At 39.4% G+C, this 24,014-nt stretch overlaps 2 protein-coding genes, 1 long non-coding RNA gene and 1 pseudogene across 4 annotated transcripts; 1 reads left to right on the top strand and 3 right to left on the bottom strand.

Moving 5' to 3' along the window:
• Nucleotides 1-2,058: 2,058 nt before the first annotated feature.
• LOC149116228 (uncharacterized) lies at nucleotides 2,059-3,969 on the bottom strand (annotated as a pseudogene).
• A 1,792-nt stretch (nucleotides 3,970-5,761) lies between these two features.
• On the bottom strand, nucleotides 5,762-10,846 carry LOC149116227 (uncharacterized). Of its 2 annotated transcripts, none has more exons than XR_016205354.1 (4): nucleotides 10,446-10,846; nucleotides 8,196-8,280; nucleotides 7,694-7,791; nucleotides 5,762-5,872 (listed from the first exon to the last, which is right to left on the bottom strand). It is a non-coding gene; the product is annotated as an uncharacterized LOC149116227 (long non-coding RNA). The 2 variants fall into 2 exon arrangements; XR_016205353.1 differs by having other exon boundaries at nucleotides 7,908-8,280; nucleotides 10,446-10,844.
• A 7,814-nt stretch (nucleotides 10,847-18,660) lies between these two features.
• On the top strand, nucleotides 18,661-20,189 carry LOC149116226 (uncharacterized). Its single transcript, XM_089282168.1, has one exon. The coding sequence runs from the start codon at nucleotides 19,266-19,268 to the stop codon at nucleotides 20,133-20,135; it is 870 nt and encodes a 289-aa protein (XP_089138294.1). The 5' UTR covers nucleotides 18,661-19,265; the 3' UTR covers nucleotides 20,136-20,189.
• Nucleotides 20,190-22,178: 1,989 nt separating this feature from the next.
• On the bottom strand, nucleotides 22,179-23,412 carry LOC149116225 (melanocyte-stimulating hormone receptor-like). The gene has a single exon (XM_089278601.1). It carries the CDS (start codon nucleotides 23,370-23,372, stop codon nucleotides 22,437-22,439), a length of 936 nt encoding a protein of 311 aa, XP_089134727.1. The 5' UTR covers nucleotides 23,373-23,412; the 3' UTR covers nucleotides 22,179-22,436.
• Nucleotides 23,413-24,014: the final 602 nt, after the last annotated feature.

Raw genomic sequence — 24,014 nt, 5'->3', positions numbered from 1 at the left:
AGGGCGAGTTGCAAAACCCAAAAAAACGGCGCATGTTGAGAACTTTATCGTTATTGATCCCCGCTGTCTTCGGGAAAAAAGGCGTAATGGAAAAAAAACTTCATTTTTTGGAATAATTCTCCGCCGCAGGTGTCTGGAAAACCCGAATAGCGAATAGTCGCGAATAACGAATAGCGAATAGTCTCGAATAGTGCGAATAGTAGCGAACAGTCGCGAAAAATGGCGAATAGTAACGAATAGTCGTCAATAGTCACCGCTTTAGATCTAATATCCTGCGTTAATCAATTATCCAAATAAGCAACAGAATTTCGGTGAATTTATTAGCTTTTCTTCTCCGGACTCAGGCTAGTAGGCTGTCCATCGCCAACATTAAGAAAACAGAAAACACAAGGATAACCTAATAAAGACGTATTTACGCTTTTGCAGCGATTAAAACAGAAGAAATTACGTTTAGAAACACCTTTTGTCCTGATAAGTGTCTGTGCTTTTTAGCGGGAAAATCCCATCCTAAGTTGCTTCGAGGTTGACTGCGAGATACTGGGTACCCTATTTGCTACTACTTTCCACTATTTACCATTATTTGCCACTATTCGCCACTATTCGAGACTGTTCGCCACTGTTCGCACTATTCGTACTATTCGCTATTCTCTATTCGGGACTATTCGCTGTTCTCTATTCGCGACTATTCGCTATTCGCTATTCGGGTTTTCCAGCCACCCCTCCGCTGCAGAGAAACTTGAGATTAACCCTCTCTATCTTTCTTCAGCTTTTTATTGAGAAGGGTGTTTCGGTTAAATCGAAGATAACTACACAACAGTTAATTCAAATTAACAATTTCTTTGAACTAAATGCTGCGTTTTCACCAAAATGACAACTACTCTGCCAGAGCTGGTTTTATAAACTCCTTTCCCCGGCGCCTCTTCCAAAGCTCTGGGTACAAGCTGCTGTTTGTTTTATCGAGGTCAGCAATGTTTCCAGCTTTTCTGTTCCCTTGCTTGTAGATGAATGACACTTTCACTTTGCTTTTATTCAAGCATCTCGACAGACAGCTTTTCGTTTATTTAACTCTGCTATTCAGTATTTGCTGTCTATCCAATCAAAAGTAGATCAAACGAAACACCTGAACGACCATCTGTGTAAATGTAGTTTATCCGGGGAGAAATTTGAATCTATTCACGTTTTTTTTAATCCCTTTTTCTCAGAGTTAAAAAAAAATATTCCTTAGTACAACTTTTTTATTTACAAAAATGACATTTACCGTTGATACTCCTACAAACTGAACAACATGCAATGCCGTCAAAGAACCCTGAATAAACTAAAGTGAGTATTCACTCTTAATTTAAGACAGCTTTTGAAGAATAATCTTATCCATTAACTATCGTTTTCATCGTCGTTAGTTTTTTTTTTCTTAGTAAGCTAAGAGATGATTTACATTGTAGTTCACGAGGGCTAACTCGATTAAGAGCAAAGAAGTAAGTAAAGTAAGAAAGTAAGTAAGAACTTTATTTATGCGTCAATGTATTTAGCCCATGTGGGCTAACTGAGGACACTGAGAACTTGTTTGATTGTGGTCTTCACTGCTTGTCTCAGTTCGTCGATCTTCCAGCAGTAAAGAATCGGGTTTAATGACGAGTTTAATAAAACTAAAGTAAATGTATAACTGATAGCGAGAGCAGAACCTGATGAAGATTGCTCAGTTTGAGCGAGTAAAGTTATCACTATATTACATATATAGATTACTTCATGGTTGGTGAGCGCGTACGATTTTTATTCACGAGTTTACGAATCTTCACAACAAGTGAATAAAAATCGTACAAGCGAACAAACCCTGAAGTAATTTGTTTATTATATATTAGTACTGAGATATTACAAACGTTTGTAACTTTAAATCACAGTCAACTGACAACAAAAGACAAAGCAGTCGCGAACTCGATATTGCTTTTATTTAGACCCAATCAGTGCTGTCAAGACGCCTAAAATACTGAATTCGAATATGCTTGAAAAGGCAAAACTGCACTTTTAAAATAATTCATTTCAAGAAAAAAGATTACAAAGCCTATTCAAAGAAATTTAGGCTTACGTTTGACATTTGAAGAGTATCTGAAAATTTTAGCTCACATAAGCTTTCAAATTAACAAAGGGTTTCTACTCTGAACCGGAGTCGAGTACTTTTAGTCTGTTGTACCTCTTTGTGGACTTTATCTCAGTTTCTGGAGTAGCCAAGGTCGGTGACTGATTAAGGCTGCTGATAGAGATGTTGAATTGACCACCATGAATAACAACACCGGTAAATATCGACATTGCTTGCTGAGCTTGATGATAATCTGCGGCCGAACTAGCTGAATGAACTGTGGCCGTAGAACATTCAGAAACTTGAGATAGATTCGATTTCTCTACATCATGCGCTCTCCCTGTACTTAGTTCACTTAAAGTATTAGACATTTTTACTTGCTGTTTTACAGGAACAACTGAACAATTTGTCACACTTTGAAGGTTTTTGTGTCTCGATAGTTGAATTATGTCGGTCGCCGGGATATCGCCTGAATCATGTTTTGCGACCGCTATGGTTTTTCACATTCGGTCCAAGTCCGGCTTTCTATGCCATTTTCCTCATTAATGAGTTAAGTTTGTTCCGGCCAACGGCCGACTTTTTGAACCAAAGTTTGGAAGATTGTTGTTTTGTGCAGTTGTTTACCACGAGGTAAAATGGACCGTCTCTGTCGTTCATTTCTGTCGGTCGTTTCTTTGCGTATAATTTGTAGGCAGCAACGGGATCTTTTTCACTTCCAGGAACCGAAAACATTTTCGGTTTTATTTGTCTAACATCTCGGGGATTTTCTCCAGTTCGAGTCTTAGTTTGTCTCTCCGAATACTCTAAAAATTCCTCTCCATTTGTAGTTTGGCGTAGTTGCACGTAACCCCAACACATATCTCGGTGCTCCTTACACCCACGAAGTGGATCGTGTTGTTGAACCAAATTTTATTCAGCAGGGCCTCAGGAGTCGACGTTCCTAACAATTCTTTGTCATAGAGTAGTTTTATTTCCTCTTCTGTGAGAGCAACTGACGCGTTAGGTTTATTTCCTTTTCCTTTCTGTTCGAGATCCTTTTGTTTTGATTGTAAAGCTTTGCGTGCCTGTTCAAACTCGGCGTCTTTCATAATGCTGAATCCGTAATTCTTCTTCTTTAAATACCGTTCAAAACTGGCCCTCAAAGAACGTAAGGAGCTGGGTTCACAGACTTCGTCACTGTCTTTCTTTCGAACCGTAATATATAGATTTAGGCCAGCCTAAAAGCGGAGCTCCTCAGTTATTTTTCGGAATGTTGTTACTAATGAAAATAATCCAACATGTATGAGGTAAATTGCGAATGATTTAATAGTTTCAGCCGGAACTAGTATTACTTCAGCAGATCGAGGTGTAAGATGGTGTGATTATGAGATATAGAGCCACGATTTCAAGGATTTCTGGGAAGCTACCAAAAATCCTGATCACATAACAGAACTGTCTTCTGTGCTTTTTGGTGGCATTTCTTGTTCTTTCCTACCTTATTCAGAAAGACAAGGCATTGTCATTAATCATTATATTCTTCCTTAGTTAACATGGGGACTCCCACACAAAAGAAGTTTACACATTTTTTTGTTGTGGGGACTGATTGAAATGCAGTGGTTACAATATACTCAGTCCCTGAATCTCTACCAAATGAAATCTCACAAAAATACCAAAACAGTATACATATGTGAAAAGTTGGAAAGTTTTGTTTTCTAACTTGTCCCCAAAGATACATTTAGCCATCTTCACTATTGTATGGAGTCTCCTCCTGCTGGAAGGGTTTGCAATAAGCAAAATCACCCTCGCATGAATGGTAATTACGATATTTTTTTTTGCTGATCATGAATACTTGCATAGGCTTCTAATAATAATTTTATTATTCAATTTCAATGTGATTTGTTCTTTTTCTCGACTGGCATTGTGAACTACAAGAGCTGCGATTGGGTTCCATTGATTAATTTTGCTATGATTAAATTATACCAAGAATTATCAGTGAGCTAAGAGGAAGTTATATTATGTACATGTATTTTGTCTGCACTACACAACCAAATGCACTCAAAGGTTATGAGGCATAGGTACATTTGTCAGAAGAGCCCAGCATATCCAAGATATGTTTTGATTGACACATCAATTAAGATAATTTACAGCAAAATGGATAAAAAATACATCAATATCCTACATGCACCAAAGCCAGACATGGGGTTATAAGGCAATCGTTTAAACAACAGATTGAAATAATTTATAAATTAGAGAACACTATTTCTACAACAGAATGGAACAAATTAACCTTATCGGACATTGCGAATGGCAAGGCTGTCTGTAGAATGTCACAAATTTCTCAACCCTTTCTTTCTACAAAAATGCTAATCCTGCAACTTTGCTTAAGACCCAGTTCTCCATTTCGTGTTGGCAAAATATCAATTTATGCCGTGTCCAATGCAGATTATCACAAAATTGATTTAAAAGCTCAATAAATATCATTTTAAAGCCAAAAAGCCAATTATTTAAATAAACCATGAGTAAATTATCTCTAAGAAAAACTGATTAAATTAACAGGCACTTAAAAATAATTAGTTAATATGTGTTTCTTAATAATGTAATGCAGTGTATCTGTCACAATGTTGCAGCTATGATATTACTACAAACAGGATGGGTTGCAGAACTGAACCTCCAAGTCAGTTTATTCAATGAACTTGGTGCAGAATTTATAATCCCATCAAGTTGTAAATACAGAGAAACCAAACAAAGCATTACAATCATAAGTAATGAATTACTAAACTCTTTTACATGTACTGTATGAACAGTGTATGTTCCATTAATATTGGGGATCTCTCAGAAGCTGCATCCATGATAAATTAATTTGTTCCCAGATGCATTTGTTTATAGAACTTTTCACAAATTAATATCTCTGTCATAACAGTGACCTCTGTGTTCTCCAACAATTAGCACACAAGAAAAATACAGTCAGTAAGATATTGTTTACGATAAAAATCAATGCCTATAAGCAATCATAAGGACCTTAAATTTATATTACCTCAGAAATATCTCACCAGGCCATGGTTGCTTTGAAAATCTTTGATGTTTTAATACAGGCTCCCCATCTGTAACCTGTTCATATATTGACTGACAGGAACAGGCATGTAATTCCTTTCTTTGATATACAGTGTACTTCATTGTTAGCTGTTTACTGAGTGTTAGTAGTGAATCAAATGCTAGGGGTTGGTACTCCAACTTTCACTGTGGCAGGCTCTGCCCTGAGATACAAAGCAAACTTACATAACTGTTATGAACTTCGCCACTTGCTTTCGAGAGCAAATGCAATTTGCTTCAAACAAGCAACTGGAACATTGAGGGTTACAACAATGTGCACAGTCCCAATCACAGGGTCATCCAGGCTGTTTGGTTGTACATATAACTGTACAACTGTATATGAGTTCAGCTTCCAGAAGAAAATTAGAGTTTGTCAGGATAAATGCTGATGTTCTTGTCTACTCAATGAATGAATGTGCAGTTCCAGAAGATATTCACACCCAACACCCATTCACGGCCAGTCTTTAGAAATTCCAAATTAAAGTATCAGGAATCAAGAGCTCTAATAGAGAAAAAACCTCCATGTGGGGTATGAATCTTTTCTTGAAGAAAACAATGTCTGAGAAATCATTAATTACAAAATAATGTTTAAGAAACATCTTACCTTTCAGAGAGTTTTGTAATCTACACTGTCTGGCCAGTTCATATACATGTATTTGACAAGTTGACACTGGGCATGTTTGTAAATTTGTGCACTTCAACATCACATTACTATGTAGTAGCACTGGCCAACTAAAAACAAACAGCATAATTTGGTTAATTAATATACACTGTACATTATGAGGTTGAAATATTGGTGTAGATTGTTGCACATCAACAGACACAAAAACTATTTGCACCTGAATCATAAGGAGTGAAAAATCGTGCATGAGACATTTGCATGTACATGTAACAGCCCTCCACCTCAGAACCATCACAGATATGATATGATATTTTTAAACTCTCTGAAATTTCAGATTATTCAAGATTAACATATGCACATACATCATCTGGGGCAACCCTAAAACACTGAGTTTGGAAACCGAAATCCGGAATCCAGAATCTGGAATCCAGAATCCGGAACCAAAAACCAGAATCTGGAATCCAGATATTATGAATGATGATAGAAATAATTCACTTCAGCAATGTCTAATAAATAAATATGAGCAAAAATCATTTTGTTGTTATTTATTTTCTTGGCTTTACTTCAGCCACAGACTGTAATTGCTAAAAAGTTATTGACTAGTTCTGAACAACCCTTAGCTATATATCTGGCCCCATTGTTCAAAAGCTGCATAAAGCTATTCATTCGGTACATCACTATCCAGTCAGGGTTACTGATTTTTTGGGTGGATAGAGTTACTCATAACCTGCGAGCAGGCTCTAGTATCTGTCTCTATTGTCTGAGCAGGCTAAATAGGTGTCCAGTGTTTTTCTGCATTGGCATGTCACCAAGAGCCTTCATGCGGCTTTGCCAATCACACCCCCAGCCCAAACACGAGAGCCTGCTCATAGGCTAAGTTACCCATCTTTTGTTCAAGCTGGCCCTGGTGAGAGCCCAGTTCTTGTCTAGATCAAATTGCTCTGAGAAGACTGGTGAGCAGCACATTAACAACAAGCTATTATAGGCTATTGCAGTGAGTTTTTGGCAGTCTTTTAGCATCTTTGAACAGCATGTGGTCTGATCTGTCAGCAAGTGAGAAGCAGACGGAAGTAAGTGTGCAACATTTCTACAAATTGTTTTAATATGATGGCCGCCAAGAATATGAAATGCTGATTTGTCACAGTATGTGTGGAAATTGTGTTAATCTGGAATTGGTCTCGCATCTGTTGGAAAAATCAAATTTCATATTTAGACCAGACGGGTTAGCCCTTGGACTTCGAAATTGGGGGGGCGTGACCGTCAATGTACAGGGGGCTGCCACTGATGGATATCCTGTTCTCTATGACATTTTCTATCTTGTTCAGTTTGTACTAGACATAAAGGATAAATTTATACTTCCGGTAAATTGAAGATCACTTATTAAACAAAATGGCAATTACCAGCAAGCTAATTTTAGACACTCTCGAGGTGCTTGGAATAAAATTAAGATGCACTTTACTGAGGTTCTCATAATCATAGCCCTCACTAAAAATAACGGTTGCACAATTTCAACAGACGGGGAATTTTTGTTTCAAAAAAGGTTAAGTTTGAGGTCCTTTTTACTTGGCAGCTTACTTTTTACAGTCGAAAAGCTAAGCAAAACAATTTTCACGTACTTGAAGAACTTATTTTCTTTGATTTGCAGATTCCGGTTTCCAGTTTCTGGATTCCGGTTTTTGGTTCCAGATTCCGGATTCCGGTTTCTGGGTTTTAGGGTTGCCCCATATTTAACATATTGTTTGCTTCACATTCAGTTTACACATGGCTGTTATCCAGCATAGGCAGACTTATAAGTTTTCCTTCAAAAATATATTGCAACAACTATTGCATCTTTCGTTACCTATTCTTATGATGAAATGACACAAAATTCAAGAACAAGAAGTCATAAGCATAAAACTAACTTACATGGTAGTGCTTACAGTTCCTCTTACCGTCTGCATATGCTGTCCATAAACTGATGCTGCCTGGACAATGTACTCATTATTTTTCTGATCACACCTTTTAAAACGTCACTGTTATATAATTTGTCCTGAAAAAGCAATACAGTGTACATGAAATGTTATGCCTTTGGCACTCACCAAATGCCTTTACAAGATATAATGTAAGTATAATGTACACCATATCAACATTCACAATTCTCTTTACTTTCATTGTAACTCTTTTGTGTCATTTTCCCTCACTTGAAGACAGGACTTCCACATTAGGTTATAATTGCCTCTGGAATCTCTATGAATTCACAGGGAGTGATAACAATTAAATCATGACTAATTTTAGCAAAGGAGGCATTCAAATGTCAGATTTTAATGCTAAGTTTATACAGTAACTTTACATTACTCTTCGTACATATATATAACCTCTCAATTATTGCACCTATAGACAGAAGGTGTGCTGGGGGAAGAAATGTTCTAAACTCTCTGAACTTTTCCCCCTTACCTGTAATAGGATGACTATTATGAACTACAGTTTGTAACCAACACCAACATCAGGTTATGTATACACATGTATATTTTGTTGTCGTCTGTAATCATAAAAAAATAAAAATTTAAAATCCTGCATAAAGTTCACACTCAATAACACTGCTACATGTAGCGCTGTTACTGGAAATCAATTTAAGTGAAACTGTTGAAACAGCTCTGCCAAAATTTTTCCTAGCAGTTAAGGCAGGATAACAGAATATACATGTAGCACACAGCAAAGGCTAGAGATACACACATGTTAGTTATCAATTAGGATTTGGTGAGCTTCTGTGCTGTAGGTATGGTGGAAAATAATAGATTATCAGAAATGAAGGTTCCTGAGACATTTTGACAGCACTGAGAGGAATTAATATATAAATTCACAAAAGAAGGAGAAGTTCTTGCCCTGTCCAGTTCTCTGTAATAAAAATATCATTTACATGAGTCATTTATAATATGTGGTTTGTGTTTAAAGCCGATATAATGCACACTCTGATTCGCCAATTCCAGTGCATTATTTACATTTACATGGTATACCTCGGTAAAACCATAAAACATTGCGTGGGACTAAAATAAAAAATATAAAAAATAAAAAGAAATGCCTAATTCATAACAATTTAAAATACTCAACACTAAAACGAATGTAATTCTTTACTTGAAAATTATTCTCCCGTAATGCCCATGGGCCAATTACAGGCAGGCTAAAAAGTCCTAACACAAAGTAAAAGGAAATTAAGAAAACTATTGCTTTTTTCCGGAAAATTGTAGCGACTGAAGACAATGATGGAACACTCTGAGAGTGCATTCTATCAACCTGATGAGATAAAATTTAAGGAGAATAGAGAATTCATGAAGTTATATCACAAACAAATTGGTACAGGACAGGAGAAAGGAAACTGTACAGCCAGGAAGAAACTGAAACTTTCTTCGACCAGCAAAAAAGTATGCATGCACAACAAAGAAAACAGTCAGTGACATTCATTTAATAAGTTAGTAAATAAAAAATTAGTGTGAAGAAGAGAGTAAAGAGAGAGAGAGAGAGAGTGGAGATAGGAGAGCACTCTCTCCAACTAAATTGTGTATATATGTATGTAAAAGTTCTTCTTATTACTGAGAAATGGTCAGGGCAAGAACTTCTATTACACTGTTCAATTTACCGAGTCAATTAGTACTATCTCACTTTTTTGGAACATTTCCATATTAAGTGTAAATACCGCATTGGGGAATAACCTCTTATTAACAAAATACGGTCCATGTACCCCCAACCAAAAGCAATGGCACAAATAACATGAAATAGCCAATCAAAATCAAAGCAGAGCTTCATTTGCAGACAGGATTGCCATGCATAATCGTCTGCTCGACATTTTGGACTATATAAGCATTTCACCAAACCGAACTAATTGGACAGACAACAAAATAAAACGAGGAAATCTACATTATAAACACAAGATGCATATCACTACATCTGAGCTCGAGTATCAACAGCAAATCCCTTTTCAATGAACGGTGACCGAATAAAAGAGAGGGTAAAGAAAATTCGTTTAAGCTTGCGGTGCTAAAGTTGAAAAATTATTCACGCTTAAATTTGAATATTACTGAGAGTCTGTATTTTTGCCGACGGCTTAATTTAGCTATGCAGTCATTTCATTGGCAGTAGCTTTACCAGTCTTCAACCAATTTAACCTCGGAATTCACAAAAGCATTTCGCCAAACCGAATAAATTGAACTAACAAAACGAGGAAATCTCCATACTTTGTAATCACAATATGTAAATATTCACATAGGAACAAAAGTAAATTTAGCAAAACCTGTTCGCTTCGGCTTAAAATGGTTTGTAGACCTTTCTTGGTTCAGTTTTCAACAACAGAAGAACAAATTTTAGCAGTCTACGAAGCGGCAGTGCTAACTAAATCAGAGAAAACTTCAAAACTCGCCCGGCCGTGTACGATTTTGGTTAAGCTTATTTTTAGATGTGAGGTTATAAGGTTAAATTGACGACGAAAATCGATAGAAAACATAATTTGTTTACAACTTACAGCAACCTCCAAAGCGACCCACGTGTTATTGTTTAGAGACGAGCGAAATTAAAACGATGCAATTTTTAAAATCTCTTACAGCATGGCTTCAAATAAGGAAGACTTTTAATGGATTCCAATTGAAAATAAGCTTATATCGCCGAGGAAACTTGTTACTTTTCATACCAAACGCAACAACAAAAGTCACTTACCGCAAGTTGGCAATTCAGTTCGGCCAGTGTAAATCTTCCAGGCAGAAACTTGCAGCAAAAGTTGTGAAGACTAAACTGAAGTTATATTTTCGATAGATCAACGAATCAACCACTTCTTTCCGCTACGTTTACTGTTTTGCAATTTCTCTAAAACACTCGGGTACGTTTGATTTCTCTAATGTTCATCACCTGACCAAATCAGGTGACTTTTGAATTTTCTTGCACGGCTCCACAGCATCACGTTCGCGCGAATTTTGAACTTGGCCATGGGGAGTTCGGCAGTCTTCTGAATCAATTTGTCGGGTACTTTCGCCTCCTTTCTATAGCCCTCGTTAGCTTTGGTTCACGGCATTGTTCGGTATTATTTCACCTCCTTTCTCTAGCCCTTGACAAGCTATAATTCACGGCATTGTTCAGTACTCTTTCGCCTCCTTCCCCAGCGCTGGCCCGCTCAGTCTTTCTCGCGATATTCTTCGCTACTTCTTTGCCTGTTAATTCTTGCTTTCTGTCTTTTGCTTCAGCGCAACCCTGTCTTAAAAATATTAAATCAACCTCCGCTATCGTTTTTCTTTAAAAATCCCGCCAAGAAAAATGGCATTCACCCGCTACCAACTGAGGGTGCATGTCTCTGTCAACCTATTAGCTGGAGTATGGCCGCCATCTTGCGCGACTCCGTCGTCGTGGCCGTCGTGCGTACGCGCCCACGAGCAATACCGCTAGCCATGATAACCATGAGAAAATCAATTCATGGGTTTCCTTTTCTCCCCTATATGGGTATGGGGCTCCGCCGGAGCTCCGCTAATATATAGATTTAGGCCAGCCTAAAAGCGTAGCTCCTGGGCCGCGTTGTTCAGAGTCAAATAACCCTGGAGAAGGTAGAATTTTGATTTCAGTTTTGTAGCTTTGCGGCGCGGTTTTCTGTATATTGTTTGACCTTCTGTTTTGAGTTTTAATAATCACTATATACACAAAACAAGGCAGCCAAAAAACATTTGTATAGAAAAAAAAGTTATAATTCGGTTAACTTTTAATCCTTGGTTAGCGTTAACCGGCTTCCGAACAATCCTGCCCTGTTTTCAACAAGTTAACCTGAGATGAGCCCGCGATCCAATCGAAAACCAGCACTTGGTCAGCGGTCAACTTCAAAAAAACACGCGACCTCGATAAGCTGTAAACTTGAGCCCGCGATATGGTCACGTGATACTGGTCAGCGGATACCTTGTTTTGACAGGTGTCAATTGATCATAACATGGATGTCCAATATTTAACAAATAAAGAAGCCCCGATTGTGCTCTGTTCTGTTGTAAAGCACGCAGGAAGCGGTAGAGCACGAAAGAAGTGTAGGGGAAAACACGAGACGTAGTCGAGTGTTTTTCCCTACTTCTTGAGTGCTCTACCGCTTCCTAAGTGCTTTACAACAGAACAGAGCACAGTCGAGGCTTCTTTATTTGTTTTATGATGAAGAATCAGATAATTTTCCCACGCATTCGGCTGAATTTTCAAACCAAAAAGCACGCTAAAATAAGCCAATCACAATCCTTGTTAGAATTGTTAAATAATTTGATTGGCTAACGAAGCGACAGCTGTCAATCACAAACTGGACTTCAGCTAAGCTTTCAGTTTCGAGAAGTTTGAGCGGCTCTCGAGAGAAGAACGATGCCTTCAAAGTTCGCTTTTAAGTTAATTTTTAAATACGGATCTCAAGGCAGGTAAAGGTTTATAGTCCAGAGGAATCCGGCCGTATTGTGGCCCATGAAAACGAGCACTTTTCCAGTGGAAATTACGAAACGCGGAGCTCAAAGCTTGTGGATGTAAATGCGAAATGCCGGGTTGAATTTGAAAGGAGCTACAGTTATTTACGGCTTGTAGCCGCATGCAGCAAGATTGCCCGAACTAGCGTAAAAGCTAGAAAGACTTAACGGCTCCCACTGGTTCTACTTCGAACACAGAAGAGAATATCAGAGCAAGTTTTGCACTGACCACTCGTCGGTTTACTTCGCTGAGATGACCGGAGAACGAGCGTTACTACACTGCATGTAAGTGTTGTTTGAGCAAATGAGCATTTTTAATTGTAAATTTACAAAAATAAAGCTTCTCATCATAAACAGAGACAGTTCAATTGTTTTCTGTCGTTGTTTTACTTCTTAGTATAATTTCTGCCTTCGTAACAAAATTAATGTCTTTATTGAAGCACTGTTTAGGTTGAGAATTTGTGAATTTCGCTACAGCTGTACATGTTTTGTCGGCGGGAATCTAGCAAAACTTGTTATTTCAGTACAGTTTTAACACTACTGTTGCTAACAATGGTCTCTGTGAGCCATATTTACTGCAGAAAAATAGCTCGCTTCCAGTGCGTTTGTCTGAGTCACAGGGGATGTTTAATTTGGGTCAAATTTGTCAAAATTCCGAAGCAAAAATTTGGAAGCCAACTTTTCTTCTATAAGTCTTGACTCGTTCCTCAGCGTCAGAAATTCCTTCAGTAAAGCAACATTCTGTTGAGTTTTCTTTCTTGTATTTTCGTTTTCTTGGTCCTCGATAAATTGTTCCACTAAATTAATGTCTGCAAACCTTGAAGCCATGATTCCGGGAAAGCAGGGAACGTTGCAAACATTCACTCTCAACTACTTCGCATAATCGCCCCGAAAGGCGGGAAAACCCGATACGAATTTTCTCACTTGTGAAAAAAATCGTATCAGGCTTCTGATTGGTCATACGATATTTTTCACTAGTGAGAAAAAACGCATGACCAATGAGATTGCTTCTCATCAAAGAGAGACTATTTTTATTCGGTGAGTTTGCACTGAGTTAATCTCAGTACTAATATAATAAATGGTAGATAGCAAACGACTAACATGAATTGCAACCACAGTGCACTGGACACCGCTTTTCTGTATCGCCCTATGTTCAACTGAGTTGTTTGGTTCGGCTGTTGAACATCGTCCTGCCCTTGATTTTGATGACGATGAGGGGGTGAAGAAAATCTTCGTGTAACAGAAGGCCGAGATCACTAGATACTGTGAAACAACAGCAACGTTATACCTTGAGACAATAGGAGAATTCGAAAAGAGTTTGATTGTTGAAAAGGCAGTGGACACAACGAAAAAGGTGACAGTGATCAAGTAGATTCGCTTCAAAGTTACAACTTGTCTGTATCTCAGTCCCAACAACAGGGCGAGAGGGCTGTCCACGCTTATTGCAGTCAGGGTGAGCAAAGACACTGCGCACAAACTAGAGCTTGCTATAGAAGCTGCGAGTACTACGTAGTAACAAATATTCCAATGTTCATTCACTGCAGTCACCAACAAAGTCGCGTACAGAGGTTCTGAAAAAAGACCAACACAGAGATCTGTTGTTGCAAGGCTACGAAGCAAAAGTTTGGAAGGCGGATGAAGTGAACACACCTTGCCAAGAGCAACTACGATTAGAGCATTACCAAGAAATGCCGTAATGGACAGAAAAATGTTTAAAGCTGAGATAAATATCTACTGGCCGTGTATTCCAACAGTCAGGATATCTGGCGAGCAGTATATTTGTTCAGTCAGAAAATTGTTCTACTTCTCGTATCCAGAAACGTTTGCTGAGGCCATGATTATTCTTCAGTACTAGTATGTTGTTATTGTTGTTGAAAGGTGGGCGGGGATGCCTTGATCGAAATTATTCACTCCTTTTAATTTGTCAAACTTGTTACCTTGTTACCAGCCGAGCAGATGGTTTTTCTGCCAAGGAGCGACTTTCTAAAACATGTAGGAGTATTAGCACTTTTTTCTTTGATAATAACCATCGATGCAAGGACAAAAATACAAATTCGAAATCCAACAACTGGGCCAAAAACTTGCATTTTTAATATCAGGAAATATTTCTCAAAATCTAATTTTTCTACACGTTTCTTTATATTTTCAATTTGCTCGTTATTCTTTTGTTTTTAATTCCACGTTCTTTATTCGTGTTATATAAGTTACTCTAGGCAACACCCATTATAGAAATCTTGTTTATTAAATTGTATATTCAAATTCACTCTAGTTATAACCGACGATGACCGGAATTACTGTCGAAACAGGTATTTAAACTGAAACATGATTTTCTCTCTTTAAAGTTTATTCTACAAGTCCCAGAAATTTCCGGGCACCGCCCTAAGTAATTTATTCCTCGGCACCAAGTTAACCTGTCATATGTTTTCAAAGACAGTTTACGTGAACAAATAGTAATAGCGACCGATATGAACACTGAAAAAAAAAAAAAGAAAAGAACAGTTGTATTTTAAGTTGTGATATTGTACCTCGATATTTCCGAGCCCTCTTTCCTGCATGAGTCACGGACTAGTTGCAAAGTCGCTTGATCAAAACTTTATCGTTACTGATCCTTCATGTCTTCGAGAAAACGTATATTTGGAAAAAATTTCATTGTTTGGAATAAAGCTTCCCTGTAGAGAAATTGAAAATCAACCCTTTCTATAGCTATCAATCTTTTTACCTTTCTATGGGAAAAAACGTTTCGGTTAAATCGGCGATAAATACACAAAATTATACAATTCCTTTTAATATTAATTTCCTCGATTTTCTCTATAAATGACAACTTCTTTGCCAGATTTTAATTTCATTTTCCATCGCTTTCAAAGCACTAAGTACAAGCTGCTGTTCATTATATCCAAGTCAAAATAACAAAGGTCTTTATAATAATGACTGACAACTTTCCATTGTAAAGCTTTAAAGTCAATCGTTAAAGCGCAGTTAATGGAGCGTGACGCTATTTACGTACAGTCACTAGCTTACTGTTGTTAAACGTAACGCAATAGAACTGTTACGCGTTAGAACATTATAGAAGTCTTTCTTGTCTAGTTTAAACAATATTCACAACAGCCTTTCACGTATACATGTTGCAACAACGTCCAGTTTAACTATATCATGCTTTTTGTATGGCTAGTCTTTTAAATAGCCCCATTCTTGTTTCGTTCAAGGCCGCATGGACTCTGTACGTTTCATGGTACACGATTTTATATTGGTTTAAACCTAGACATCAGTCTACCTATAAAAGAGGCTTAGCTTGGACTTTAGCATCATTCGCTCGTTATATCACTACTGTAACTTTTAGTTAGCCCTCGAAATTGTAACTATGGCTCGTCCTCGTGGCGCTCCGAAACCTCAGGCTCGCAACCGTCGTCCACGTCGCCCGAAAAGTGGAGAACGCCTCGCTTCACTTACCTCAGAAGTTCTTCGTCTTCGCCTGCAGGCACTTAACCTTCCTATTACCGGGAGCAAGGCTCAACTGGTTAAACGCCTACAAAACGCCTCCCAGCCAACGCAAAGACCTTCGGCCGTGGGAAGAAAGCCGGCTGGCCGCGTCCAAAAGGGCAAGGGCAAGGGCAAAACGCGTTTAGCACGGCCAGCTGTTGAACAGCCCGATCCAGTCGCTGAAGTCACCGACGATTCTTCCTCCGTGAGTTCAGAGGACGACTTTGAAATGCCACTGGACTTGGACCCTGTCGAACAATCCGTCATACTGGACGGTCACGCACAGGCCATGGAACAACAGCAAATACCATTTACGGCTGGGCAGTTGGCTGCTATCCAACGGACCGTACAGCAGTCCGTCGCCGAGGCCTTACATAATCATCGCTCTCAGGCCGTTCCCGACACCGCCCAGTCTTTTCATTCCTTTCCGTCTTCCTCATCTGGTCCGCAACAGCGAAGACCTGGCGCAGCCACGCCACTCGGCTTCCAAAGGGCTTTGGAAAAAAGCACTGAGGAAAAAATTTTGCGGGGTGAGTACATTGAATTTGCCTTGTTACTCCCCGACTCGCTTTCTCGATCCCAGGTCCCAGAGCTCCAGCTCCGTTTTGATGACTCCAGCTCAGCCCCCTCCTCTCGGATGACCATGGCCCGTAAACGTAAGCCAATCATAGACACTTCTCACAAGTGGTTAGACGCTTACACAACCTACATGTTAGTTCTGGTCACAGCCTATCCTCGCCGTTCCCTGGAACTTTTAAAGTATCAGCAAACGATTAGCTGTGCGGCTTCCAAATTTAAGGGTCTGTCCTGGCTGACCTACGACGAACAATTTCGCCGCCGGGCCGCCAGTGATTTAACTATCAATTGGGGCCAGGTTGACCTCGAACTTTGGACTGTGACGTTCTCGGGCTTAGCTAAACCGCACTGTATTGTCTGCTCCAGTCCTTACCACAGCCACAGCGACTGCCCGAGTGCCGACCCTTCCCGCCAGCAATCCGGGACTGGGCCCGTGTGTTTCAGATTCAACCGCGCACTTGGGTGTACCTCCAGTTCCAGCCAGTTCCCACATGTCTGCCGACGCTGCCACTCCCCCAGCCACTCCATCCTCAGCTGCCCAAGAAGTTCCACTAGGAAGGACTAGAGTGGCCAGCGGTATCAGAGCCCAAGCACTGGCGAACGCAGCAAGAGATAAGGTCCACCTCCAGGCTAGGAACAAGTCACCACCTGTATCCCCCCCAATTGACGTTAATGTTTTAGAAAGGGAATTATCCCAGCACCCTAACCGTAATTTTGTAAATAATTTAATTAGTGGTTTACGCTATGGCACGCATGTCGGCTATACCGGTCCTGAAAAATCCCGGGTGTCCCGCAATCTCGTTTCCGCGACTCAACACCCTAAAGTTGTCTCTACAAATCTTGCTAAGGAGATTAATCTTGGGCGGGTAGCAGGACCTTTCAATGACCCTCCCCTTCCTAACCTCCAGTGTCACCCCGTGGGTGTGGTTCCTAAGAAACATTTCACGGAATGGCGTACCATCTACCATCTCTCATATCCCGAGGGCGACAGTATTAATGATTATATCCCTAAGGACCCCTATTCCCTCCAATACGTTCGGGTAGATGATGCAATAAGCATCATTAAGTCCCTGGGTCGGGGCTCTTTCATGGCAAAAACAGATCTTAAATCAGCCTTTCGCCTGATCCCTGTCCATCCTGGTAATTGGCACCTGTTAGGCATTTACTGGCAGAATCAATACTATGTCGATCTCTATCTCCCCTTTGGGCTCCGCAGTGCCCCGTACCTCTTCAATCAATTATCTGATGCCCTGGAATGGATCCTGAAAAACAATTATAACCTGGGGAACGTCATTCACATTTTAGACGACTTCTTTATCGCCGAGGCATCCCGCTTGCAATGCTTGTCCAGTTTCAGCACCTTACTACGCCTTTTCATGTCGGTTCGTGCCCCTGTAGTCACGTCAAAGACCCTGGGCCCCTCCCAAGTACTGGAATTCATGGGTATTGAGCTCGATAGTACTCGTATGGAGGCCCGTCTTCCCGAGGACAAACTTCTTCGCACCCCGGCACTCTTAGATTCTTTTACGGGTCGCCGTTCAGTGCGTTTGATTGAACTCCAATCATTTATAGGTACCCTGCAGTTCGCATGCAAAGCAGTCGTTCCAGGGAGGACTTTCCTGCAACGTATGATTGACCTTACCAGGGGCGTACCCAACCGTTTCCATCACATCCGTCTTAACAAGGAATTTTTCAAGGACCTTAATATGTGGAAAGCCTTCCTTGACGGGTGGAATGGGCGTTCCTTTTTCCTCGACTCTACCGTCACCCCGTCTCCGGACATGAGTTTGTATACCGACGCTTCGGGTACTATCGGTTTTGGGGGATATTTTAATGGGAAATGGTTTCACTTTGTTTCTTTTTCAGTAACCTAAGAGATGAGATAGTTTCACAAAAGCTAACTCGATCAGCAGCAAAGTATTTGTCACATTGTGTCCCTCACTGCTTGCCTCAGTGTCCATAGAGACACTGCACACAAAATAAAGCCTATTATAGAGACTACCTCGCATACGTAGCGACAAATATCGCAATGTTCACTGACTGCAGTCACCAATAAAGTAACAGCCAGAGGCTATACAATCTGACCTACACAAAGATCAGATGTTGCAAGGTTGCTTTGCAAGAGTTTGCACGGCAGATGAAGTGAAGACTCGCTGCGAAGGGCGACTAGGATCAGAGTATTTCCAAGAAATGCAGTAATTCTTGTAAGTAGTTTTTTTGAAAAACATTTCAGAATAAAAACTAGCGGTAAAAAACGACGTTTCGATCTCTCTGAGATCATTTTCAAGTTGAAGAAAAAAACGAATGAAATATACATATCTAAGTACAAATTAGGGCGTGAGAATGTCTAACGATAAAATATGTAAATACGAGCGCTAAAATGTAAGTGTTAAAATAATAATAATAAATCAAGAAATGGAGGGATGTCCTCAACAGCCTTGGCCCAGTCTTTGGCTATTTTCCCAACCCCAAGAAATGTTGGATTATCTCAAAGCCAGATAAAGAGGCAAGCGTGAAAGAAGTGTTCAAGGACACGGCTGTCAATGTGACGGTAGAGGGACAAAAACATCTGGGTGCGCTGATAGGTTCACGGGAATATCTAGATGAATACGTTAGCGAGAAGGTGACCAACTGGGTCAGCGAGATTACCAAGCTGGCAGAGTTTGCTCTTTCTCAGCCTCAAGCGTGTTATGCTGCTTACACCTTTGGCCTCAAGCACCGATGGACCTATTTTTTGAGAACTTTGTCTAATATTCAAGAATTGTTGGAGCCTTTGGAGAATGCCATATCTAAGGTGCTCATCCCTGCAATTACGGAGCATAGGTGCACTCGGCTGGACAGGGACATTCTTGCATTACCAGTCCGTCTAGGGGGGCTTGGCATGACAAACCCGTGTCTTGACGCAAATCTTGAGCAATCCTCCTCCGTCAGAGTTACCATCCCGCTGGTCCAACAGATCGTGGCTCAATCCCATCAGATGCCGGATGATTCTTTGGTCAAGCCACTACAATAGGCAATGAGGAGTGAGAGAGCAACGGTGCTCCAAGACAGGGCAGAGCATATCAGAGGGGTAGCCCCACAGAAAGTCCAACGGGCACTTGACCTTGCTGCGGAAAAAGGGTCATCTGTTTGGCTGACGGTACTCCCCCTTCGTGAAATGGGTTTCAATCTAAATAAGAGAGAGTTCCGCGATGCAATCAAACTGCGCTACGATTGGCCGGTTGATGATATCCCCTCCACCTGTGTATGCGGTGATGCTTTTACAGTGGACCACGCAATGATATGCAAGAGAGGTGGGTTCGTTACCCAACGTCACAATGAGCTGAGGGACTTAGAAGCCGAACTCCTGAATATGGTTTGTACCGATGTTGAGATTGAGCCTGTCCTGCAAGACATCTCGGGTGAACAGCTGGGAAGAGGTTCTAATCGAGCTCCAGATGCGAGATTAGATATTCATGCGCGCGGGTTCTGGGAGAACCAACGATCAGCATTCTTTGACGTGAGGGTTTGTCACCCTAATGCTGATTCGTATAGGGACCTAGAGCTCCAACAGATATACCGCAATCATGAGAACGAGCAGAAGCGCCTTTACGCGAGGAGGGCTTTGGATATCGAACAAGGAACTTTTACACCCCTTATTTTCACGTCAACAGGCGGCATGGGAAACGAGTGCTTGCAATACCATTCCAGACTGGCGCAGCTGATCTCCATCAAGAAAGGAGAACATTATGCTAAAACAATCTCCTGGATAAGAGCAAGGACATCCTTCGCTTTACTAAGATCCGCACTAATCTGCCTAAGAGGTTCAAGAGCTAGAAGGAAAGCCTTTTGGGACTTTAAGAACATTGATATTGACGTTGAAACCCAGGAGGGAGCCATTATGTAAACACTGTTGAAATAGGTTTTAATAGTTTATTTCTTTTACTTACTTTTACCTTGTATATACGATTTGTATGGAATATGTTAATTAATGTTATGATGATGATAGTAGTATTAGTATTAGTTGTAGTAACCATGATATCATGATTAGATACGGAAACATGTTTTACAGGTTTAACAGACATTAAATTATGTAAATATTATAGCATTTTGTAAAGCTTAGCTCTAGTTTTTGTCACAATAAACACATCATTATTATTAAAAAAAAAAATACTATAAAAAGAAAACCTGTATAAATAACTTTGCACTTACATTTTAGCGCTTGTATTTACATATTTTATCGTTTGACATTCTCACGCCCTAATTTGTACTTATATATATATATTTCATTCGTTTTTTCTTCAACTTGAAAATGATCTCAGAGAGATCGAAACTTCGTTTTTTACCGCTAGTTTTTATTCTGAAATGCAGTAATGGACAGAAAAACGTTTAAAATTGAGATAAATGTCAACTGGCCGTGTATTCCAGCAGTTAAATCTGGTGAGCAATATAACTGTTGAAACGTGGTAAATGTGGTCTGCTTTCCGTCTTCAGAAACGTTTGCTGTAGCCATTAATCTGCCTCAGCGATGGGACTATCTGAATGGTCGGGCGCGACTTTAACTATAAGCTGGAATGCCTTGATTAAAATTCACGTTATTGAAATTATTATAAGTAACATCCATCAACAATAGATTTGGTAAAACTGAATTTAACTAGCCTGGCAGATGGCTTTAGGTGTAATAGCAAAGTTTTTGTTCCATGATGAATACCGTGATAACAACAAAATTTACAAATTCAAAGTTAACTGAATTATTAGGCTCCAACATGTGAAGTCCAGCATTTTCAATTTAGGAAATATTTCCAGAAAATTCATGTTATCCTTTTCAGTAAATTATTCTTCATGTTTTGAAAGACGTCGATAACTAAACAAAAGGAGTGACGACTGATATCATGTCATGATATCGGGTGTACAGAATATTATCGTTATTAATCCCCGATGGCTTGGCGAAAAAGGCATATAGGAAATACCTTACTTGTTTGGAATAAACTGAGCTCCTCTCCAGAGAAATTAAAGATCAAACCTCTGTATTAAATTTATATACCCTTGTACTGAATGGAGGGTTTCTGTTAAATCGACGATAAATACACAAAAGCTTATTCAAATGAACAATTCCTTGCAATTAATTGCTACGTTTTTCTTTGCAAATAACAACTACTTTGCCAGTGCAGATTTGGTTTTTCTTTCATTTTCCGCCTCTTTAAAACACTGAATACATGCTGCTGTTTATACCGAGGACAACGTAAAAAGGGTCTTGTTCACAACGACTGATAACTTTCCATTCTTTTGTTTCAAGCTGACAAACAGGTGTTCGTTTAATTTACTCAGTCATCCAGTATTTGCTGTTTATATGCTCAAAATTCATGCGATGGAAAAACATGAATAAACATCTGCTTTAATTAATTTTACTTTAACCAACAGTTAGAAATTTAGTGTAGGTTAGTAAAATGTTTCCTGATTGCTAAATTAACAACTTATACTTGATGTTGTCTTTTTGTTGCAATTGGCTTAATGAACGCAATAAATGTGACTACTTTTATGCTTGTATATTTGCTAATATATTCTTTGAATTCTTGAACTACCCGTCAACAGCGAAAGGTGGAAATCCAAAACAAAAAACTGAAATACATTACTTTTCCTGCAGAGGTTACACATGCTTTTAAAATGATGTTTGAACATTTTTTTCACAATTGGCTATGCTGGGTTTCTTGGAAAAACTGAAATTCTGCAATCTTCTTTTCAGAGTTTTTTAATGTTTTTTTCACAGATGTTTTATACCATTCATTTCTTGCGCTCTCACGTCTCCAGTCGCGTACCCTAACTGACAGACTTCGATCGAGTTCAAGCCTCCTCACCCATGCAGACCAATTTCGCACATTGACTTGCAAGTATGATTCGATTCAAATAGTATTATAAAAGGCTGTTCGTCATGGTTGAATCCTACAAACAGTTTAATAAACTTCCTTTATTTAAAATTCGGTCCGTCGTGACTTATACTTCCTGTTTTTTGGTATTTACATTCTTTAGGTAAACGAGAGAGCGAGAGATTGTTAATGTGGACGTTTTCTGGCAATCAAAATATACATGATGTAGTGTCGTGTTTCAACTTGAAATGAAATTAATAATTAATTAAACTATCGTTTTTATCGCCGTTAGTTCCTTTTCTTAGAAAGCTAAGAGATGATCTATTTCACAAGAGCTAACTCGATCAACAGCAAGGAACTTGTCTGATTGTGTCCTTCACTGCCTGCCTCACTTCGTCGATCCTCCAACAGTAAAGCATCGGGTTTAATGACGAGTTTACGAAAATTAAAGTAAATGTATAACTGATGGCGAGAGAAACTGATGAAGATAACTCAGTTTGAACGAGTAAAGTTATCACTATTACATATGGTAGATAGCAAACGACTAACATGAATTGCAACCACAGTGAAGTGAACACTGCCTTTCTGTATCGCGCTATGTTCAGTTGATTTGTTTGGTTTGGTTGTTGAACATGGTCCTGCACTTGATGTTGATGATGACGGAGGGTGAAGAAAATCTTCGTGTAAGAGAAGGTCGAAATTACTAGACTCAGTGAAACAATGATGCCAAACCACAACCGTGTAGGAGAATTCGAAACAAACTTAGCTGTTGAAGCCGAGACAGTGGATACAATCCAGATAGTGATAATGATCAAATAGGCTCGTTTCAAAGTTACAACTTGTCTGTATCTCAATCCCAACAACAGGGCGAGAAGTCTGTCCACGCTTATTGCAGTCAGTGTCCACAGAGACACCACACACAAAATAAAGCCTATTATAGAGACTACCTCGTATACGTAGCGACAAATATTCCAATGTTCACTCAATACAGTCACCAATAAACTAACAGCCAGAGGCTCTACAATAAGACCAACACAAAGATCAGTTGTTGCAAGGCTACGAAGCAAAAGTTTGGAAGGCGGATGAAGTGAAGACTCCTTGCGAAGAGCAACTAGGATCAGAGTATTTCCAAGAAATGCAGCAATTGACAGAAAAGCGTTTACAATTGAGATAAATGTCAACTGGCCGTGTATTTCAGCAGTTACATCTGGTGAGCAGTATAGTTGTTGAAACGTAAATGCGATCTGCTTTCCGTCTTCAGAAACGTTTGTCCTAGGCATTACTCTGCCGAAGCGATATGACTATCTGTAGTGTTGGCGCGACTTTAACTATAAGCTGGAATGCCCTAATCAAAATTCACGCTATTGAAATTATTGTAAGTGACATCCATGAACAATAGATTTGATAAAACTGAATTAAATCAGCCTGGCAGATGGTTTTGCTACCAATGATAGACTTTTTTTCTTCAGTTTAGCAGTTAAAGCAGAAAGTTTGTTTCATGATGAATACCGCGACAGGGACAAAAATGCAAATTTAAAGTCAACTGCACTATTGGGCTCCAACATGCGCGAACTAGCATTTTCAGTTGCAAGAAATATTTCTTCAATTCTAAAAGCTTATCCTAAAAGTCATTTATTCCTGATATCAAGATATTGACTGATATCATGATACCGACTGACATCGTGTCATGAAATCGCGTGAACAGAACGTTATCGTTATTAATCCCCGAAGTCTTCGAGAAAAAGGCCTTTGGAAAATACTTTTCCTGTTTGGAATAAAGCTCCTCTGCAGAGAAATTGAAGATCAATCCTCTCTATTGACATTTTTTTTTACCCTTTTACTGAAAGGAGCGTTCCTGTTAAATCGATGATAAATACACAACGGCTACAATTCAAATAAAGAATTCCTTTCAATTAATCGCT

The sequence above is a fragment of the Orbicella faveolata genome, unplaced genomic scaffold (genome assembly GCF_042242905.1).
Source record: "Orbicella faveolata isolate gen_17 unplaced genomic scaffold, um_ofav_v1 contig_12, whole genome shotgun sequence".
Taxonomy (NCBI): Eukaryota; Metazoa; Cnidaria; class Anthozoa; order Scleractinia; family Merulinidae; genus Orbicella; species Orbicella faveolata.
The sequence above is the reverse complement of the archived record's forward strand: the minus strand, read 5'-3'. Positions and strand labels throughout refer to the sequence as shown.